Below are 18,873 nucleotides of genomic sequence, written 5' to 3' on the forward strand. Positions count from 1 at the left end.
TTAATTTTAAATTAATTTTAAAATAAGTGTTAATCAATATTGGGCGAATTTTTTTTTTCACAATTATTCTGTGCATCTTTTGTTATTTCATGTAGGAATGTATACAAAGACTACAAACAACTGGAACTGTCATGTGAAAGTTTAGAAGAAGTGGATAGTTGGAAAGCCTCTTTTCTTCGGGCCGGAGTGTATCCTGAGAGAACCTCGTCCGAGCTGACGAATGGTGAAGAAGGTAGCTCGGAAGGTTCTACTTCGATGGACCCGCAGCTAGAGAGACAAGTTGAAACTATTCGTAACCTTGTGGACTCTTACATGAAGATCATAACGAAGACATTCCGGGACTTGGTACCCAAAATAATCATGCACCTTACAATAAATAATGTTAGTTGACATTTCAAGCTTCCATATTAACATGCTATATATATCTTTATGCCAGAGGTAAAGGGCAATTTGTCCATGTTTTTCAATATTGGAATAATGCCATTAATTTGCTGTACTTTTGTTACACTGCACAAAGGTATAGAACACTAAACCCTATTTCAATAATTAACATAGATATTTTCACTTCATAAAAGGAGCGATCTATCTATATAGAAAGATAGTCAAATCCTGTTTTAACGAATACTGTTCTAATCTTCCAGATTAGTTTACATAGGCACTATGCAAAAACCTGGAATTCCTTTATAACGGAATTTCGTTATAACGAAGTGATTTCTCCGGTCTCTTGGAGTTCATTATAACAGGATTTAACTGTACACAAAAAAAAAAAAATTTTGACCTGCTCTCCTGTAAAATTTCTAGTTTGTGACATGCTACCCCTTTACCTCCGGCATGATGTTTTTTTAATAAATTTCTAGAAAAGATTCTTATAAATCATGAAAATTTATCATAGTGTTCTAAAACGATTTTTAAGATAAATTAGCATCTTCTTTGATTCGGCAATTGTGAGGAACCCAGGTTTTTGATGATAACCAATTGATAATTACAGTGAAATCTCTCAAGAGTTACCCTTAAGATTTGGTCACCTTTTTTTACAGACAATTTTTTTTGCTCCACAGGTGTCCAAAAAAGGGGCAGTTTTACTGTATATTCAGAAAAATTTAGATACTAATGAGATGATCCTGACTCGTTTTCTGTAAAAAATAAAAAAAGACACAGCTTCATTTTTTTACACAAAACAAAATAATAGGCAGGGATTTTTTCTGAAATTTTTGGACTACTTATTAACCTGAAAACACTGCATATTAATTTATATTGTTACGAGAGGCTTTCAAAGATTGAAAGAAAATTTCATATAATTCTGAAAATCATATCTTGATGACTTATTTTCAAAAACTTATCACATTGTTCTAAAATATGATTTTTTCTTTTAAGATGAGTTTGCAGCTTCTTTGATTCAACCATTGTAAGGATCTAGAATAGAACTGTTTAACGTGGATTACAATACTTTTTCAATGTATGATACATTTCATAGATTCCCGTGGGGAAGTCCCCCCCCCCCCCCAACCTCCTACTAGACTTTATCCAAGTTTTAATGATAAATTTTTAACCATTTCTGACCTGAAATGTTTTTGAACATTCATTTTTTCTGAAAAATACATTTGGGCGGCAAAATTCTGAAATGATTCAAATTGGCAACATTTGACATTTTGGAGCTGAACATTCAACTTATATAATTTTAAATTCAAAAATATAATTTATGCTTATCATTCTCTGATTGTATGAGAAATAAAAATCAATATTGCCATCATATTGAATTACACAATAAATACCTACTATAATTTTTGAAAGTTTCACATGCAGTCACAAATCAGAATATCAACGAAGAGATTGAAGTTGAGCTCACACATACAACTGATCGCGATGGAACCGTAAACTGCAGCAATCTATCTGCAAAGAATGTAACTGTAATATGCAATGCTAATTAGTATCATTCTTCATGAAAGATAAGCTGTGGAAACCAAAAAACATTAGTGATTCCAATTGGTATCGCTAGGTCAGAAAGGGTTAGCTAATTTTCTAATAAAAGTGCGTGAAATATTTGAGAATGCATAGTATAATGAGACTACTGTATTTTGTGTAATTTTCGAAATATAGCCATGTTAATTTCAAAAATTTTAGCCATGAAATGTACCCAACTTATTTTGCTAACATTTTGTATCGGATCACAAATCATATGTGTTATAAATATGGAAGAATAACAAAATTATGTGGGGGAAAAAGTAATTTTTTTTAGTGAAAGTTAATGATTTATTATCAAATTTTCATGTTCTAGATAATTTTATGGTGATAATTATATACTTAATTATTTTAATGAAGAAACTTTTCTTTTTTTTTTAGACCAAAGAGTTTATTTATTCTGAGCTGTTAGCATCATTATATTCTTGTGGGGACCAGGTTAGTACAAGTTTTTTTTTTTACACATTCTGTAAAAATTTTTGCATTTAAATAGTTTAAATATTAGAAGTATTCTCCTGGAGGGGGGGGGGGAGCATTTTTGCAGGGAAGGAGAAATATGGACTTGACATGACATCAAGGAAAGTTTCATTTCCCACGACAATGATATATTTAAAGAAGACTAGCTCATAATTTTCATTTCATAACATTGCGATGGTTCTTATGTTTTCTAATAATATTCATATTAGCTGCTTAATGTATTTCTCATTTCAGCATGTTTGATAAAACATTTCTTTTCTCCCATTTGAAATTTTATTTGAGTTATACAAAGTACATAAGCATAGTGGATAATTCACAGGATTCATGTCAAAAACATCTTTTTCTCACTCATCAATTATCGGGCCATACATATTTGTAAATATTTAGACGATTTTAAGAACAAAAACTAAATCACTGACCATCCACTTTGAACTATATCTTAGTCTGATTAGCTTTTGTATACGTAAAATTATTGGCCAAACATAACTCGGCACCTTTTCATACATAAAGTTAGAAGGAAAGACAGTCCAAATCGTGAACAGGTGTTCAATGCCTGATCAGTTTATGCACTGATAATGAGTGCCATAGTTCGATCTCTACATAATCGCAAAATAAATATCACTGAGAAAATCATAATACATTAATACCCTGACTTAAATCACTGCACCATTTAAAAACTGCATTTGCATTGTTTTTGTCCTAAAATTTCATTTCTCAATCAGACTCATTTTGAATGCTGTTTGAAGTCTTTCCATGTCATGTTCGTAAAGAAATATTTTCTCGAAAGATTCACATAAAAAAAAGTAACAATTGAATAGGAAAGAATAGAGATAATATGCAAATTCACTTCCCTTTTTCTTTTCGAGAAGGGGGGGCATTACCACTGGGAAAGAGTAACCTCGATTTACTTCTTTTTTGCTTGCATCTTCATGTCTTGGAACAAATTACCAATTTAAGGTGGGGTATGGCTGTATAGTCATTACAACTAAAGACAAAATATTTTTAAATAGCAGTAAAGTTTTTGCCCCTAATCAATATAGTTTCTTAGGAAATTGAGGTACAGAAAACGCTTTGATAGAATTCTGTAGGTTTGTCTATAAAAGTATTTACCAAAATAAACAAACTGTTCCTCTCTTCCTTGACATCTCAAAAGCATTTGAAAACATCAATCATGAGATATTACTTTATAAATTAACTAGCACTGGTGTTATAAGTGAAATGTTGCCATTGTTCAAGTCTTATCTAAATGAATGAAAAACAGAGTTAAGATAAATAAATCTTTCACAACTGTAACAAAAGGAGTTCCTCAAGGCTCTAGTTTAGGTTTGATTTTTTTCATTATTCTTATTAATGATTTTTGAACACCGAAACTCTTCTGTAAAATAATAACAGGATGACTCTGTCATTCTCTATTCCTGTATTGATGTACATTCACTTAAAAGACAGCTTGAACACAATCTTCTAATAATGATTGGTTCAATAATAACAATATGAAATTGAATCTCCATAAAACTAAATTTATATATTATAGCTTGATTGAACATGAAAATTGAGATATAGTACTCACACAAATCATATCTTAGATTGCTGAAGAAATGATTGCAACTGTCCTAATCTAAATAGTTTTTTTCTTGGAATCCAGGTAGACGCAGATTTGAAATGGAAATCTCACGTTGCTATACTAACCAAAAAACTTGATATTTTCTCTGCAGGTTCCATCATCTTCATAAAATTGTCCCTCCTTCCTTTTTATGAACATTATACCAGACATGGATACTTCAGACCAATATCTATTACTTCATCCTGTTGTAAGATTTTTGAACATGTTATAGCAAAGGAAATCCACGCTTATTTAGACTCCATTAACTTTCTTTCCCAATCAACGCGGCTTCAGACGATCCCTTTCTACTACATCCCAACTGTCCCTTTTCACCCATGATCTTTCCAAAGCCATTGACGGGAAGGTACAAACCGATATCATCATCTTGGATTTTTCTAAAGCCTGTGATAAAGTTCTGCGTGATAGGCTCCTCCTTAAACTTTCAAATCTTGGTCTTAATGTGTAATTGCTCAAATGGTTAGAGAAGCTATCCTAAAAAATCGTAAGCAATTTGTTTATTTTAAAGATGATTCACCGTTTGCCACTGTTAATTCAGGTACTCCTCAAGAAGCGGTTCTCTCACCTTTATTGTTTTTAATATATATAAATGATCTCCCTTAAACCCTCAACTGCACCAGTAGATTTTTTGCTGATGACTGTGTAATCTACTGCGTGATTAATCACAAATCTGATGGAGAAACTCTCCAATGTAATCTTGTTTCCATCTCAGATTGGTGCTCATGTTGGCATATGCATATCTAAAACAGTTTTCACGAGAGCTACTCATAAAACTCTTCCCCTCGAATTCTCATACTAGATCAATGATTGCAACCATATCCCAAGTTTCTCAATTTAAATATCTGAGGGTCATGATCTCGGCTGATCTCCATTGGAATAATCATATTGATTATGTCTACCAGAAATGTCTCAACAAACTTTTTTCCTTTGCCACAACCTCAAACATTCTAGTCGTGACGTCTGACTTCTCTGCTACCAAACTTATATTTCTCCCATTCTTTCTTATGCAGCTGAAGTCTGGGACCCCCACACCTCTAGTAACATAGACAAACTTGAATCAATCCAAAATAAATCCGCCAGTTTTATTCATGACTGCTGGTCATCTTTCAGTTCAGTTTCTGATGTTAAACTCAAACTTAATCTCCACCCACTCACTACTCACCGACTTAACTCCAAAGTTACAAAGCATATGTGTACAAATCCACCACGTCCTCTTGTATAGGCCTTGGACCAACAATATTGCATAAATAAATAAATAAAGGATGTGATTATAAGACCAACCTACTTGCTATCATAGCCTCTCAAAATAGATTTTTCAAACTTTTAGATCATTCAGTTTTGACGTTTGGTGCTACCATCAAAGACATTTTTTGTTTGCGACACTTGGTTGTCTAATAAATCAATATTAACACTTCATAAAAGCAAGAATTTATGCTCTCCTAAAAAATTCATATCTCTGAGGAGACCGAGTAAAATATTTGAAATCCCTTTACGTAGAAAAGAGTTATTTAAAAACACTTCGTTTATTTATATCCCAAAATTTGCAATGCCTTTTCATTTGAATTAACAAATATATTATATTATATGTTATATATCATTCTGAATTTAAAAAGAAATAGTTTCGCTACATTGCTGCTATCACTAGCATTGAATACTATTTTTAAATGTGTAGATCATGGGACTATGCATATATGCTGTACTTGAATTAAAGTTACCATTTCATGTTTATAACTTATTAATATTGCACATTATATCTGACTGTGAAAATTGTTTTAACTATGATCATTAATCTCGTTGATTGGTTGTCAGTGTAGGTATAATTACCCCTTTACAACTCATATATATAGATACATTTGTATTTTTCCTCTCTATTTATTCTCTAAATTGCTCTTCAAACCAAGTATCTGCATGTGTAATTTTTTTTTTTAATTTGAATAAATTTGAAATAAAATTTTAATCTTAAAAAAAAATTGCTATTTAAGCCAATCTACATTTATAGATTTACAGCCCATTGGATGCAGGTGATGTCGCAGTAAATTATTATTTTTTATGTATTAGAAAACTTGTGTACTGAAGTTCAAGTTTCAGGAAATTAATCTAATTTTTGCAGAGTAATTTGATGGAAGAATCTCCGGAAGAAGCTCGTAAACGAGAGGAACTTCTTCGTATGTACCACGCTTGTAAAAAAGCCTTACAAATCATTGGTGATGTGTCAATGCAAACAACTTATTCGCCAGTACCCCCTCCTGTGAAAGATGATTGGTTAAGACCGAGTTCTACTCCAGATTCACCAAGGTATTTCAACCCTTATTGTGTCATGTTTTGCGTCATTGCTCTTTTATTTTTCTTTTCTTTTGTATGTTTGACTTGTATCTGGGTATGTATAATTTGTGGTGATGTATCATGAATAATGGTATTTCTTTAATGTTTTCAATCATGTGATTAATCAGTGATTATAAAATTTTTCATTAGGCCATCTTCACCATCCCCTGGGGGCTCAAGAAGAGGTAATCCTGGTGGGGGGAGAGCACCACCACCGCCTCCTCTTTCGAACCGACCACCACCAAACCCCAGTGCTCAGAGGGTGCCACCTCCCACTGCACCGCCACGGCCTCTAAGTGGAAATCCACTTCCACCACCACTCATACCATCGTAAGTATCAATGCACTGGTTCGATTGGTTCATTTTTCGAATTGCTAAGTATTATGTATGTTGAGAAATTGAATTTTCTGGATGTTAATGCCGAAACTGATATTTGGAAAGAAAAGTGACACATCACTTTTCTTTCCAAGTATCAGTTTCGGCATTAACATCCAGAAAATTCAATTTCTCGGTATATTTCACGCCGAAAAAGTACCATCTGTTCATTATGTATGTTGTTTTGTAGTTTAACCAATATCACCAGATGCAAAATCACTGATTGATCAGTTGCTCTCTCAATAATTTCCATATGCTAATTGTGGATGAATATTAAGCTAAAACTTGTTTTTTTCCCTTGACTTACGAAAATTTTGCTTCCAAAACTGTACTGTAGTACCTTGAGTTACGAATTTAGTTTGTTCCTTAAAATTATGTTTATCCTGAAAACCATCACTTCTCAAAGCCGACTTCCTATTTGAAAAAGTCTTACTTTTTTGTTACACATTTTCACAATATTAATGCACTTATGAAAATCAGTGTTGTACAGTATTGGATAAGGAATAAACATAATTCCACTTAAGTAAAGAAATACAGTACTCAATACAGTTCCATCAATTGCTGTCCACTGTGTGATTCTTTAATCGGCCAAGCTTTCACGTGTCCTCAAGCTCATGAGTCAAATGAATATTTTTTGGTTCATAACTTTGATTACTCGCAAGTCAAGATATTTGTAACTCTAGGTACTTCTATATTTAAATTTTCAGTTAGAGGTTCCTTGGAATATGAACTGGGTCACAGTTCAGTTAGGGTGTATTACATTCACTGTAAGAGCATCTTGTAGTAAGAAAATGAAATCTGATTTCATGTTACAGTAGAAAAGAAATCTCAAGACTGAGCTATATTTTTCAGAACATGCTAATTTTAATGATATTCAAGATTGCTGTGTCTATTTGAAACAGAATTATAAATAATCATTTGATTATTTATGGTTCATTTTAATCGTCAATGGCCAAAATTAAAGATGCACGTTTATATAAACATATCGTTTTTCATTTTGATTATATGAGAGAATGTTTATCTTATGCTGCTAAATTATCTTTCTCTATGCTTTTTTCCCCTTTTGCTTTTCTTCATTCAGCTTTTGCTTTTTTTTCTCATATGTGTGTGTTAACACTTGTGTCTGATCTCTTAGTCGCAGTCCAAGTGGAAATGCACCTTCTATTCCACCAAGAGCCTAAATTCTTTGGCTTCTAACGCACCCAGTTGGAAAGCATCTGCCCTACAACAGCTGCCTCTTACCTGCAACTCTCAGCACTTCCAGTAAACTCTACTTCAAAAAAAAAATTCTCCATCTGTGTCTATGGTGTGCATGTTGGTGTAGATATTAGAGTGATATTTTATCTCCAGAGAAAAAAACTATATGCAAACACGTAAACATACATATATTATATGTATAATGCCACTTGCTTCCTCCTTTATCTGTCTTTCTAATCGCTGCTTTGTGCTAAAGAGATAAAATAGACATTCAATTATATTTAGTGTGAAAGTAAAATGCAAGAAGATTACTAAATAAGTATGAAGAAATGTATTTTAGTGTTAGTTATTTCGATATATTGTGAATGAAACTGTCACTCTTAACTATAACTGTAACTTATCTTTTGATGGAAACTATATTTAACATTGTTGATTTTAACCTACTTTAGTTGATGTTTTGTTTCATTCATTTCGAGATGTGTAACATAGATACTAAATGACTCAAGGCATTGCTTTTTTTTGGAGCAGTGCGTCTTTCTGGTGCTAGTAGTCGCTGCAGTGTTGCCTACTAATAAGCAGCTCTTTGAGCATTTATTGCAACACTAATGCAGTTGAGTCAGTCTTTCAGATATAAATTATGTGGGGGGAGAAGATAATAAAAAATTTATTATTAAAATAATTGTTATCAGCTCTTTCCAGTTTGTAGTTCATTCAGTAGATCCTGATGTTGTTCTGTAGAGAAGAAAGAGATATGAAAAATGAAATTTTATATGTAGAGGTTTATGAATAAGTGTTCATTGTTTATAATGAGATTTCGATGTTACTTCGCTCGATTTATTAAGTTTTTCACTAGTGATGAAGTTATTACTTTGTGCCTTCTATGTCCATACAAGAATTTGCTCCTAAAATCCATACAGTGCCCATATCTTTCTCGAGTTTGGTTTCTAGTCATGAACTGTGGAGCTTTGATGCATGCAGGATAGAAGAGCTAATTTAAATTGTGATTTTTTTCCTTTTCTGTTGTTTACAATTCAATCGTGAAATAATAAATGCTTATCAAACGAATCATAAGAGCAATACTAGGCAGATCTCAAAAAGTGACATAATATCTAGTTATTACCCTTATAAAATGTCACAAGGACCAATCAGTATGTTTGACTTTGCTTTTCTGACAGTGCAGCTTTAATTTGTTCTCTTCCCTTCTATTAAAATTATATTTGCTTTTATAATTCAGAGGAATTGAATTGAATAACTTTAAAAACACTATTGAGTATTCAGTTCTTTTGATATATGTGTAAAGACAAGAGTATATTAATCGCCATGTATGTATCAAAATTTGCTTTAAGTATTGAATATTCAGTACTCGTGACACATTAAGGCAAGAATATTGAGTATTAATCTTTAAATGTATCAAAATCTGTTCTGTGCATTGAATATTCAGTGTTCTTAACATTTATATACAAGCAAAAATATATTGATCATTAATCTCTACATGTATCAATTTGCTTTGTATATTGAGTATAGTCAGTATTCTCTCGACATGCCACATGCATATAAAAACTGGAATATTCAACATTAATCTATTTAATGTAACAAAATTTCTGCTTGTACTGAAATCTGTGGCATTGTTACTACATGCATTGAAATCTGTTTTGAGCATTTGATATTAGCTATTCATGACACAAACACCAAGAAAATAATATTGAGTATTTAACTCTGTATGTATCAAAATCTGCTTTGTTAATTGAATATTCAGTATTCATGACATTTGTACATAAAGACAAGGATATTGATCATTAACCTATAAATGTATCAACATTTTTGCTTTGAGCATTGGCTATTCAGTAGTCTTGACACATGTGTAAAGGCGATAATAGTGAGAATTTTAATCTATAAATGTATCAAAATCTACTTTGAGTATATAATATTCAGTACTCGTGACTCACCTAAAGACAAGTACCCATTAAGAATTAATTTTTAAATGTATCAAAGTCTGCTTTTTATATCAAATAGTCAGTACTCCTGACATGCATATAAAAGCAGGGATATTGAGTAATAATCTATAAATGTATTTAAATCTGTTTTGAGTATTGGATATTTAGTATTCATGGTACAAGCACCAAGACAAGAATATTAAGCATTGATCTATGAAGGTATCAGAATTTGATTTAAGGATCCAGTATGCATGACACTCGCATAAAGACAAGAATATTTAGCATTTATCTCTAAATTTATAAAAATCTGCTTTGTGTTTTGAATAGTTAATACTTTTAACATGCATGTAGAAACAGAAATATCAAGCATCAATCTATGAATGTATAAAAATTTGATATGAGAATTCAGTATTCATGGCACTTACATAAAGTCAAGAATATTGGGTGAACATTTATCTCTAAATGTATAAAAAAAAATTTCTTGCATCAAATTCAGAACTCGTGCCACAAGAATACTGACCCTTAATCTATAAATGTATCATAAGCTGCTTTGAATGTTAGTCGGTACTCTTCACATGTGCATTAAGGCAGGAACATTTAGTATTAATCTATAAATGTATCAATTTTTTTGTGCTTAGGGTATTGAATATTCAGTACTCCTGACACCCACTCGTTAAGACAAGAATATTGAGCATGAATTTAATAAATGTATCGAAATTTGCTTTGAGAGCTAGCTTTCAGTCTAATTAGCTCTTGTATGCATAAAATGATTAAATGATAAATTCTTTATCAAAAGATCCTCGAATATAATTCAAAAAGACCCAATGATACATCCTATCTTATCAAAGGACCAGGAGTTTGGAAAACAATGCATAATTTATTTTCGCTGAGCTTGATAGCATGCCATCATTTGCTTTCTTTTCTAATGCTCGCATTGAAATGAAATTCGATGGGGGGAAAAGAAAAGAAACCTTCCAGTCTTGTGGTATTTTAAAGGTATAAATCATATTTGGTAAATGTTTTTTTCCCCTTGATCTTAACCATTTTACAATGTTATTCATAATTTACGATGCCGCATTGAAGTATAGGCATAAACATAACATAGTTACATAGTGAAACATAACTCATAGGTGTGATTGTGGTGGTAGGTTTTAGACCTGTTTCGAGAAACCCAGTGCATTAATTAAAACTTATAATCAATTGTATATACATGTAATAGTTGATGTGTAATTGTTATAAGTGTTTCTGTAAGAGAAGATTATATATATAAACACAAATATATATATATTTCAATAGTAAAGCATTGCTTTTGTTTGGCCATGAAATGTGCGCATGCTAGCATAAGAAAACGTATTAACGCGATTTGCTTGCATTATTCACGCTTGGTTTATTTTCTCTTGAATTCTTCGTGATTTATCTTTTTTGTGAATCAATTTTTGTGATCTGAATATTCCAAATATGTTATTATATTTATACTCGTGTAAATATTTTTCTTGTTTCTAAGAAAAACTTTTCCCATCTGAAATAACAGTTATCAAGGAAATGAATATGACCATGCATAAATGCTTATGAAATTTTACGAAAAATGTCTTTTGATCTGTGAAAGAAAATAATATTTTTCAAGTTCATAGTCGAATTGTATTTCAAACACCTTTTTGTGTACAAATATTTTGAGACGAGTGAAATTTTTTGTTGTATTAATTGTAAGTAGTAGAGCATTATATGTAGTCGATTATATTTGTAATTGAAAAAAAAAACTGCACTGTGTGGTTTTTCTGGTGAATGTGATAAGTGCAAGAATTTTGTGATTCTCTCTCCCCCTCCCCCCATGTATTTTAATATCATTTAAAAATTTTACCCGGGAAAAAGTATCAATTCAGTTTTTCTGTCCCAAAAACAACATCACATGTGCAATGTTAATTGTTGCTTTTGCATCAGATCACAGGTGGTTTCATTTGGCAACGAAAAGATGAAATTTACCTAATGCTGATGACTTCGTAGTTGAGTTGGTGGAAAGATATGAATTGGATGACCCTGTGTCTCGCTTCTGGGCACTTCAGTGATTTTGATTTGATAGGTGTCACACCTACTATAAGACATTAATTGGAAATGATTGGCACAATGTCCTGTTTTTTCTGGTTTTTTTTTAATATGATTGGCTAACAAATTTTGGCCAAATACCATTAGTTTTGATTGATTTTGGATTATCTTTCTTGCCTTGTTAGGCGCTAATTTTCTGTACCTGGGTTTTCAACATTTCTTTTGATGCTATGGATTAATGCATATTTTTCTTCAGAATTGGTATATCCACAAAATTTAATGATTTAGGCTCAAAGTGGCTGTTAATATTTGATCACTTTAGTAAAGATATTGTATGGTAATATTCTAGAAACGAATCAATAAATAAAAAAATCACAAAACTTCTTGTACTTAACATTTACTTGAAAAAAAAGTGCCAGTGAAATTGTTTATACGTGCACTGTTTGTGTCTTAGATAACATATCGAGCATTTCGCTGGTCATTTTTTATTCATTTTCACAGAAAACTTTTAAGGTGAATCACATTCCAAACGAATTACAGGATAAACCCTCGTATCGAGAGAGAGAAAATCATACTCCACATGCATACATCATTTATCTATCGTAATTAATTTTAATACCATTCAGTCAAATTATGATTTTTTTCTTTCACCAAACACAATTGAAGAGTAGATAACGAGAAATTCTCGATTCAAATGTATTCCAAAGCTGAATAGACGCTCAGAAATCTGGTACCATATTTATGTGAATGAAAGCATCTGCATAAGTGCCGCACTCTTTTTTACAATAAAACTCCAAAAATAATGAGCCTCTAAAATTTGACAGTAACATTTATTATCAATTAATGGTTGACACTATTGTATGGAATTTTCTGGAAAACTGGTTTATAACATGTATCTTAGAATACCCTGTGTTGGGGCAAATGTTGCATTCCATTGACCAAAAAGGTAGGATTATCAACACATTTGAAATTGTAGTATAATTAAAAAAAGTTCAAGGATAACAGAATAATTGCCATGTATTGGAAAACATGTGAATGTAAATTTTAGTGATAATTATATGCAGAACTAGACCATTTCCGGTGAAAATTATTTTTGTGTGCCGCACTGCTTTGGGAAAAAATTGTTAGATTTTAATTAGGGCAAGATCCTAGGAGAAGGTATAAAAGCACATATTTTGTTACCGAACCCATATTTTTCGTTTTCTCTTCTACGCTTCAGAAATTTGGGACCCCTACTAAATACTACACTGCTAACAACATTGAATGGAATCGATACAAAATAAATCCGCCCATTTTATAAATGACAGTTGGTCCTCCTTTGTGCCTTGTGGAAACACTCTTCTCCCTCTAAGTACTTACTATCTTTTTTTTCGATTAATCATATAGTTCTCAGTGAACATTTTAATTTTGATACTTCCGCTTTTGATATCTACAGCAGACTTGACCATCCACATAAGATAAACCCCCATCTCTCTGCTTCCACTGACTGCTTTAAATTTAATTTCTTTCCACATATTATAGCTAAATGGAACTTACTCCCCCTCCCCTCTCTTCCGTTCACCCATGTCTCTTTCGAAAAATGTACAACATTATTTCTGTCACCATCAACCGCATTCTCGTGTATAGGTCTCTGCGAACATTATTGTAAATAAATAAATAAATTATGCACTAAAAAAATTATCAAGAAAACGTTTTTTTCTGTATAGTCATCATTTGGGATGTCAGTGAGATAATTCACATAAATAACTTGTTGTAGGATCTTCCAACTATGTTTGATGACTGAAATACAATTGCTCTGTCATGCTGCATACCATTTCTGTACAATTCACGTATCAAAATACTCCATATGTTCTGTATAAGATTAAGAAAAAGACGTGTGGCAACATGCTTAAAGAGTTCCACTGAATTGACTTGAAACGGGTCTTTTATTTTTATCCATAAGCATGTGTACAGGAGCATTGTCCTGTTGGAACAAAAACTGACCATAAGTTACGAGATGTGCCTCAGAAAGTAGATTTTTGATGATCTGAAACCGCCAAAACCCCATCATCTAAATTTATAGAAAGATTTCCAATGCTGATTTGATCCGCCACAATGGTTTGGATGACTAGTGAGCAATTTCATAAATGACTGTCCCTATAGAAAGAATTCAAAATGTTTTGATTCCCCCCCCCCCCCCCCGATAATTTAATGCCTATTGTAACGCTTTTCAGCCGGAATACATCGAGATTGTGCACCATTCGATATGAATCGTGTTGCTCAACCTCAAGAAACAAATTTCTTCAGAACATTTTCTTCTAAGGAATTGTAATGAAAATACATTTCCCTAATACACACCGTACAAATTAATTAGCAGAATTTGGGAAACAGGTTCACTACTGATGATCGGTAACTGTTTTTTTAAATAAAGCTTTGAGTACGGTCAAGACAATGTACAGTGTTGCCGATTCTAGAGCAGTGGAATAATGCAACAACTAAAATCAATATTAATCTTATGTGCATATTGATGATTAAGTTGCAATTTGTAGTCATTTTACATATCCAGTATAGATTAAGTGAATAATTTAAACTTTTTTTGCTCTACCCTCTTGGGCTTCGAATTAATGAAGTTCGACTGTTCCTCTGAATTTGTATTTCCTAAATATAGCTCTGTCATGGCATAGGTCTACCCAGTGATGTTTAAAACCATTGAGTCCATCTAGATTGAATTTCTTCTCATCAGAGAAAACCTTTTCCCCCCTTCTTGCCACATAGAAAATATGCGCTGTTTGGCAAATTCTACTCGTTTTTGTCTGCTGTTTTATAAGGGAAGGTTTGTTCCAATCAAAGCTCTATTCCTTCTGAACAGCACCAGAGGGGTTTTTTTTTCCAGAGTTGGTGTACAGTAAAGTAGTTGTAGGTATAACTTCCAATATAACACAATATAACAACTACTTGGTGTGTAATATCCTTTTTTTTTGTTGTGGAAACACGTGGGGTCATCATAACAAATAGCTATGTATTTAAATCCAGAGAGGTTTTCAAGGTATGGCGGTTTTTCAGTTATCCTTAAACTTTTCCCACCACCCTAATGAAACATCAATCATGACTTTCGGCCATCTTAATACAAAAAGAAAGTTGCAACAACAAAACGATTTATTAGTTTTTTTTAATATCCAACACTATATTTGAAAATCTGACTATATTGTTGGTGTAGTTCAGGACCATACTGTATATAGTGTATATGCAAACTTGGAGGGGAGGTAGAGAACATCGTGACAATTCATAATCAATCAGAAATGCCACCCTCAAGTGATAAAGAGATGGACACAGTAAGGATGTAATACAGAAAGCAGTGTAAAGTGCTTTATTATCCAAAAAAGAGTACAGTACAGCTCATTGGCATTGATGCAAGCATGATATCTACACTGCATGGATTGCTGAACATTTTCAAAGATACCAGGCATTTTGCGGATTGTAGCAGCAGCAATGGCTATTCGTTCTACCAAGTCCATGTTTGAATCTCCTCGCATTTCATAAACAATGCCGTTCAAGGCAACCCAGAAAGATCTGGGGGATAAGACCACCATGCCTGCTCCATCCACTTCCAAACGTCCGGTCCAGATAGTCATGCACGTAAATTGTATATTGAGATTGAGCCCTATCTTTTTGAAACCACATTTGGCGACGAACATGTCCGGGAACATCATCAAGCAATTCCAGAAGCTCCTGAAGAAAGATGAAATATTTGTAAGTGTTCAGTCGAGGTGGTAAGAGGTATGGGCCAACTAAACAGTCAACCACGATACCCGGCCACACACGTGTTGTACGAATGCCAGCCAACTCGCCGTTTGTGAAACAATTTGTGTTAACCGCACTCAGTCTGTCTACAATGAGGAACCCTGAATGTGCGGTCCTTGAAAGGTCACATACAGCGCCACCTATCCATTTCAGACCATGCTTTCCTGTGTGATTATGATTCCTAATGTTCTCTACTTTCCCTCTAAGTTTGTACGTGGAGTTCTGGGACACCTTGTAGATATTTTTTTCCACTAATGATGTATTCAATACTGTTCATTATAACCATGTTAAACAAAAATGTTCTTTCTTTACTCCCCATACAGGCGGCCAGTTCCTCTTATACCACCACGTATACCAGACAGACCGAAGGTATAAATAAGTGAGCCCACACTTAGCCATCTTGTTAAAGAGTGCCTATTGCGATTTATTTTCCTGTTATGTATTTTAAAAAAAAAAAAAAAAGCTCAATCCCAGTGATGATCGTATTTTGGTTCCGTAGGGGAACATCAAGTTCCTTTTTTTTTTTTACGGATTATTCCTATTATTTAAACATTAGTCGTTAAGCAAAAACCTGTTCAGGGAGGACTTTTTTGATTGATGTGAGGAGCTTTTCTGGCCTCTGTCGAGAGAAAGACGTTATTTTGTTTTGTTGATATGTGTTTTTTTATTATTATAGTAAAAATACCTTTATTTGAATACATTCCAATGTAACGTTTCTGTAAAATAAGTCTTTACAAGTTTATATACATATATTTTTGTGTTGTTTATGGATTTGTTCAGACTGTATCAAGTTTGGTATGATATATAAAATGTAATTTCCCATTTGAGGGCTGTATGGTTAACATAATGTAGGATAAAAAAGTGGTTTTTGTTGCATTGATTTTCTAATTGTGAGTATTGGGGGCACCTTGATGTTTCAAGTTAACGGCACAAACGAGTAGGCTGAATGCTAATTTGTGCACTAAATTACTATGAAAATGTGAAACTGTTAAATTTTCACATTTAACGACTAAATCTTTGAATACTTCCCTCACTTGTGGTCGTTTTTGAAATATTACTGTGTGTGGCAGCACAAGTCTCTAGGCGTTAACAGCCATTCACAAGCAGAAATTAACAGGTGAATAAACAATCAGCAGCCAGTCTCTCAGGAAGCCCATCCAGTAATTTTTCATTTAGAATACTTTCTTGCGAGAAAACCGAGACTGTTCAAGATTTTTAACAGTTTTATCCAGTCTTGCTATCAGCATTCTCGTTCATTGTTCGAAATTGATGCTCAATAAGTTTTATGTGAAGGCTTTTCACGGGACTAGCTGTTCCAACACTGGGAACATGTAAAAATAGAAACATGATCAATTTTCCGCCTCTTCTAAACATTTACTATGTACAGTCGCATAGCCCTTGGGCAGTCTCTGAACTGAAATTAATAACGATTAGTAGGAAATTTTTCTGTACTAGTAGCCGACAGTCCACTAGTAACCCTATCTATGAGTTTTTGGAATGTTTGACTGATAATGGCACACTATTTTTGCAAAAGGTAGAGTGTCTGGACTAGTTAGCTTTACAGATTTTAACCATTTTAACCTGTCTTACAGTTGACGTACTTGTTTGTCCCGTGCAAGACACGCTAAGACAGTTAGAATCTGTAACAGAACTAGTCTCGGTTCTCTCACCAGAATAGCATTCAGTTTTGAACTAAACAGTCCAAAATCTAGACAATAGGTTTACTGATGGCAATCAGCTATGATCAGTCGACCAGTTTTTTGGACTTTGGTTCAGACCAGCATGCTATTCTTGTGAGAGGCTGAGACTAGTTTTGTTATAGATTCCACCCATTTTAGCCTGTTTTGCAGTTGACATACTTATTCGTCCTAAAGATAATCAATAGGCCTTCAATGCTAGGGCCCGATGTCTGCATGAGCAAATATTGAGAATTTTCCCATGATTTTAGGGAGGGGGGGCCTAAAATTTGGATAATAGATATTTACTGATTAACCACACAAACATATTTGATCTATTTGCAGACTCTCCCCTCCTGTAAAAGTTGTGCTCTGTTCAATCTATTTCAAGAAAGCTGCTGTGTATGGTAACGTGTTGAAATGGACCCCTCCCCAAACTTGCAGTGCAGAGATGTCCATAATTGTCAGGACATGATGTTACGGTTAGAGTGCCATGCACAAGAACCAAAGGGTGGGTTCCTACAAAATCTGACTTTGACATGAAGGGGCCCCAGTTATAGATGGAATTGGGGGGGAGGGGGCTCTGCATATAGGGTCAAAGATATTTGGTTAATCGATGAATATGTGTTGTGTAAATCTTGGGACCCTGTGCAAATGCCACTCTTTCTCAATGTGGAAAAAAATCAGTCCTTCAGTCTATACTAGGATAAACAGTCATATCCTCCGAATAAGTGGCACCTCTTTTTGAGGGACGGATGTCCTTAATAGGTGACTGCTGTGGTGGTCATACACTGATGGACTCGCATTGCGAGGAGCCGGGTTCAAACCCCACCGGCACCACAGTGGTGGTCAACTGAAGTTGGTTTAAGGTGTGAATGTGAGCCGATCCCATGCATTTCCTTTATTAATACTTTTCACTCTAATCACTAAATTTCAGGGGTTGTCCGTGTCCAGATAATGGTGATCAGATAGGGTTGGCTTTTCCCACAGAATTCTTAGTCTGCCATCGTTGAAATAGAGCTTTAGTCATGCATCGAAGATATCCAAACTGTGATATAGTTGACCTGAAATCTGCTAGAAGACACTTATGGATGATGATACAAAGGTGTCAAAATTCAGTATTGTCTAATATTTTTTTAGAAACTACTGAAAGATTCTATTGTTTCCATACAGCTCTCTCTCTGATTGATGAACTTGTACTGTAACTTGATGTGTTAATAATTTATTGACTTGTATATTAACTTATTTTTGTTTTTATGGGGAAAGGTAACATTAGGTTTCAAGATGGCTCCCTGTAGGATCTTTATAATAAAAATGAGAAAGTATTATATGTGGAGAAAAGCTACCTTTTTTTTAAAAGATAAACGAGCACCAAGTCAATGTGATCCAAATACGCTCGCTAGTAGTTTCAGGTAATCAGCAATGCAAAGACACTGTATGTATTAAAATGATTTTGTGGCCATAGTCAATTGTGAGAATTCCTCGGGATGAAAGG

The 18,873-nt window shown here is 33.5% G+C and overlaps 1 protein-coding gene across 2 annotated transcripts in view; it reads left to right on the top strand.

The window, feature by feature from the left end:
- The window catches only part of LOC149083679 (dynamin-like), a 41,187-nt gene extending 25,018 nt beyond the window's left edge, over positions 1-16,169 (top strand). The window contains exons 15-19 of one of the 2 annotated variants that reach the window (XM_089234162.1): positions 96-381; positions 2,341-2,397; positions 6,165-6,349; positions 6,527-6,706; positions 16,026-16,169. In XM_089234162.1, coding sequence (XP_089090288.1) covers positions 96-381; positions 2,341-2,397; positions 6,165-6,349; positions 6,527-6,706; positions 16,026-16,077 — 760 coding nt within the window. In that variant the 3' untranslated portion in view covers positions 16,078-16,169. Of the gene's footprint in view, positions 1-95; positions 382-2,340; positions 2,398-6,164; positions 6,350-6,526; positions 6,707-7,886; positions 8,032-16,025 lie in introns of those variants that run through there. The other variant, XM_089234164.1, reaches the window with a different exon arrangement.
- Positions 16,170-18,873: the final 2,704 nt, after the last annotated feature.

This window comes from Pholcus phalangioides, unplaced genomic scaffold (assembly GCF_987345545.1).
Source record: "Pholcus phalangioides strain wild (caught in Gottingen) unplaced genomic scaffold, Ppha-v1.0 ptg000008l_1, whole genome shotgun sequence".
In the NCBI taxonomy this organism is placed as follows: domain Eukaryota; kingdom Metazoa; phylum Arthropoda; class Arachnida; order Araneae; family Pholcidae; genus Pholcus; species Pholcus phalangioides.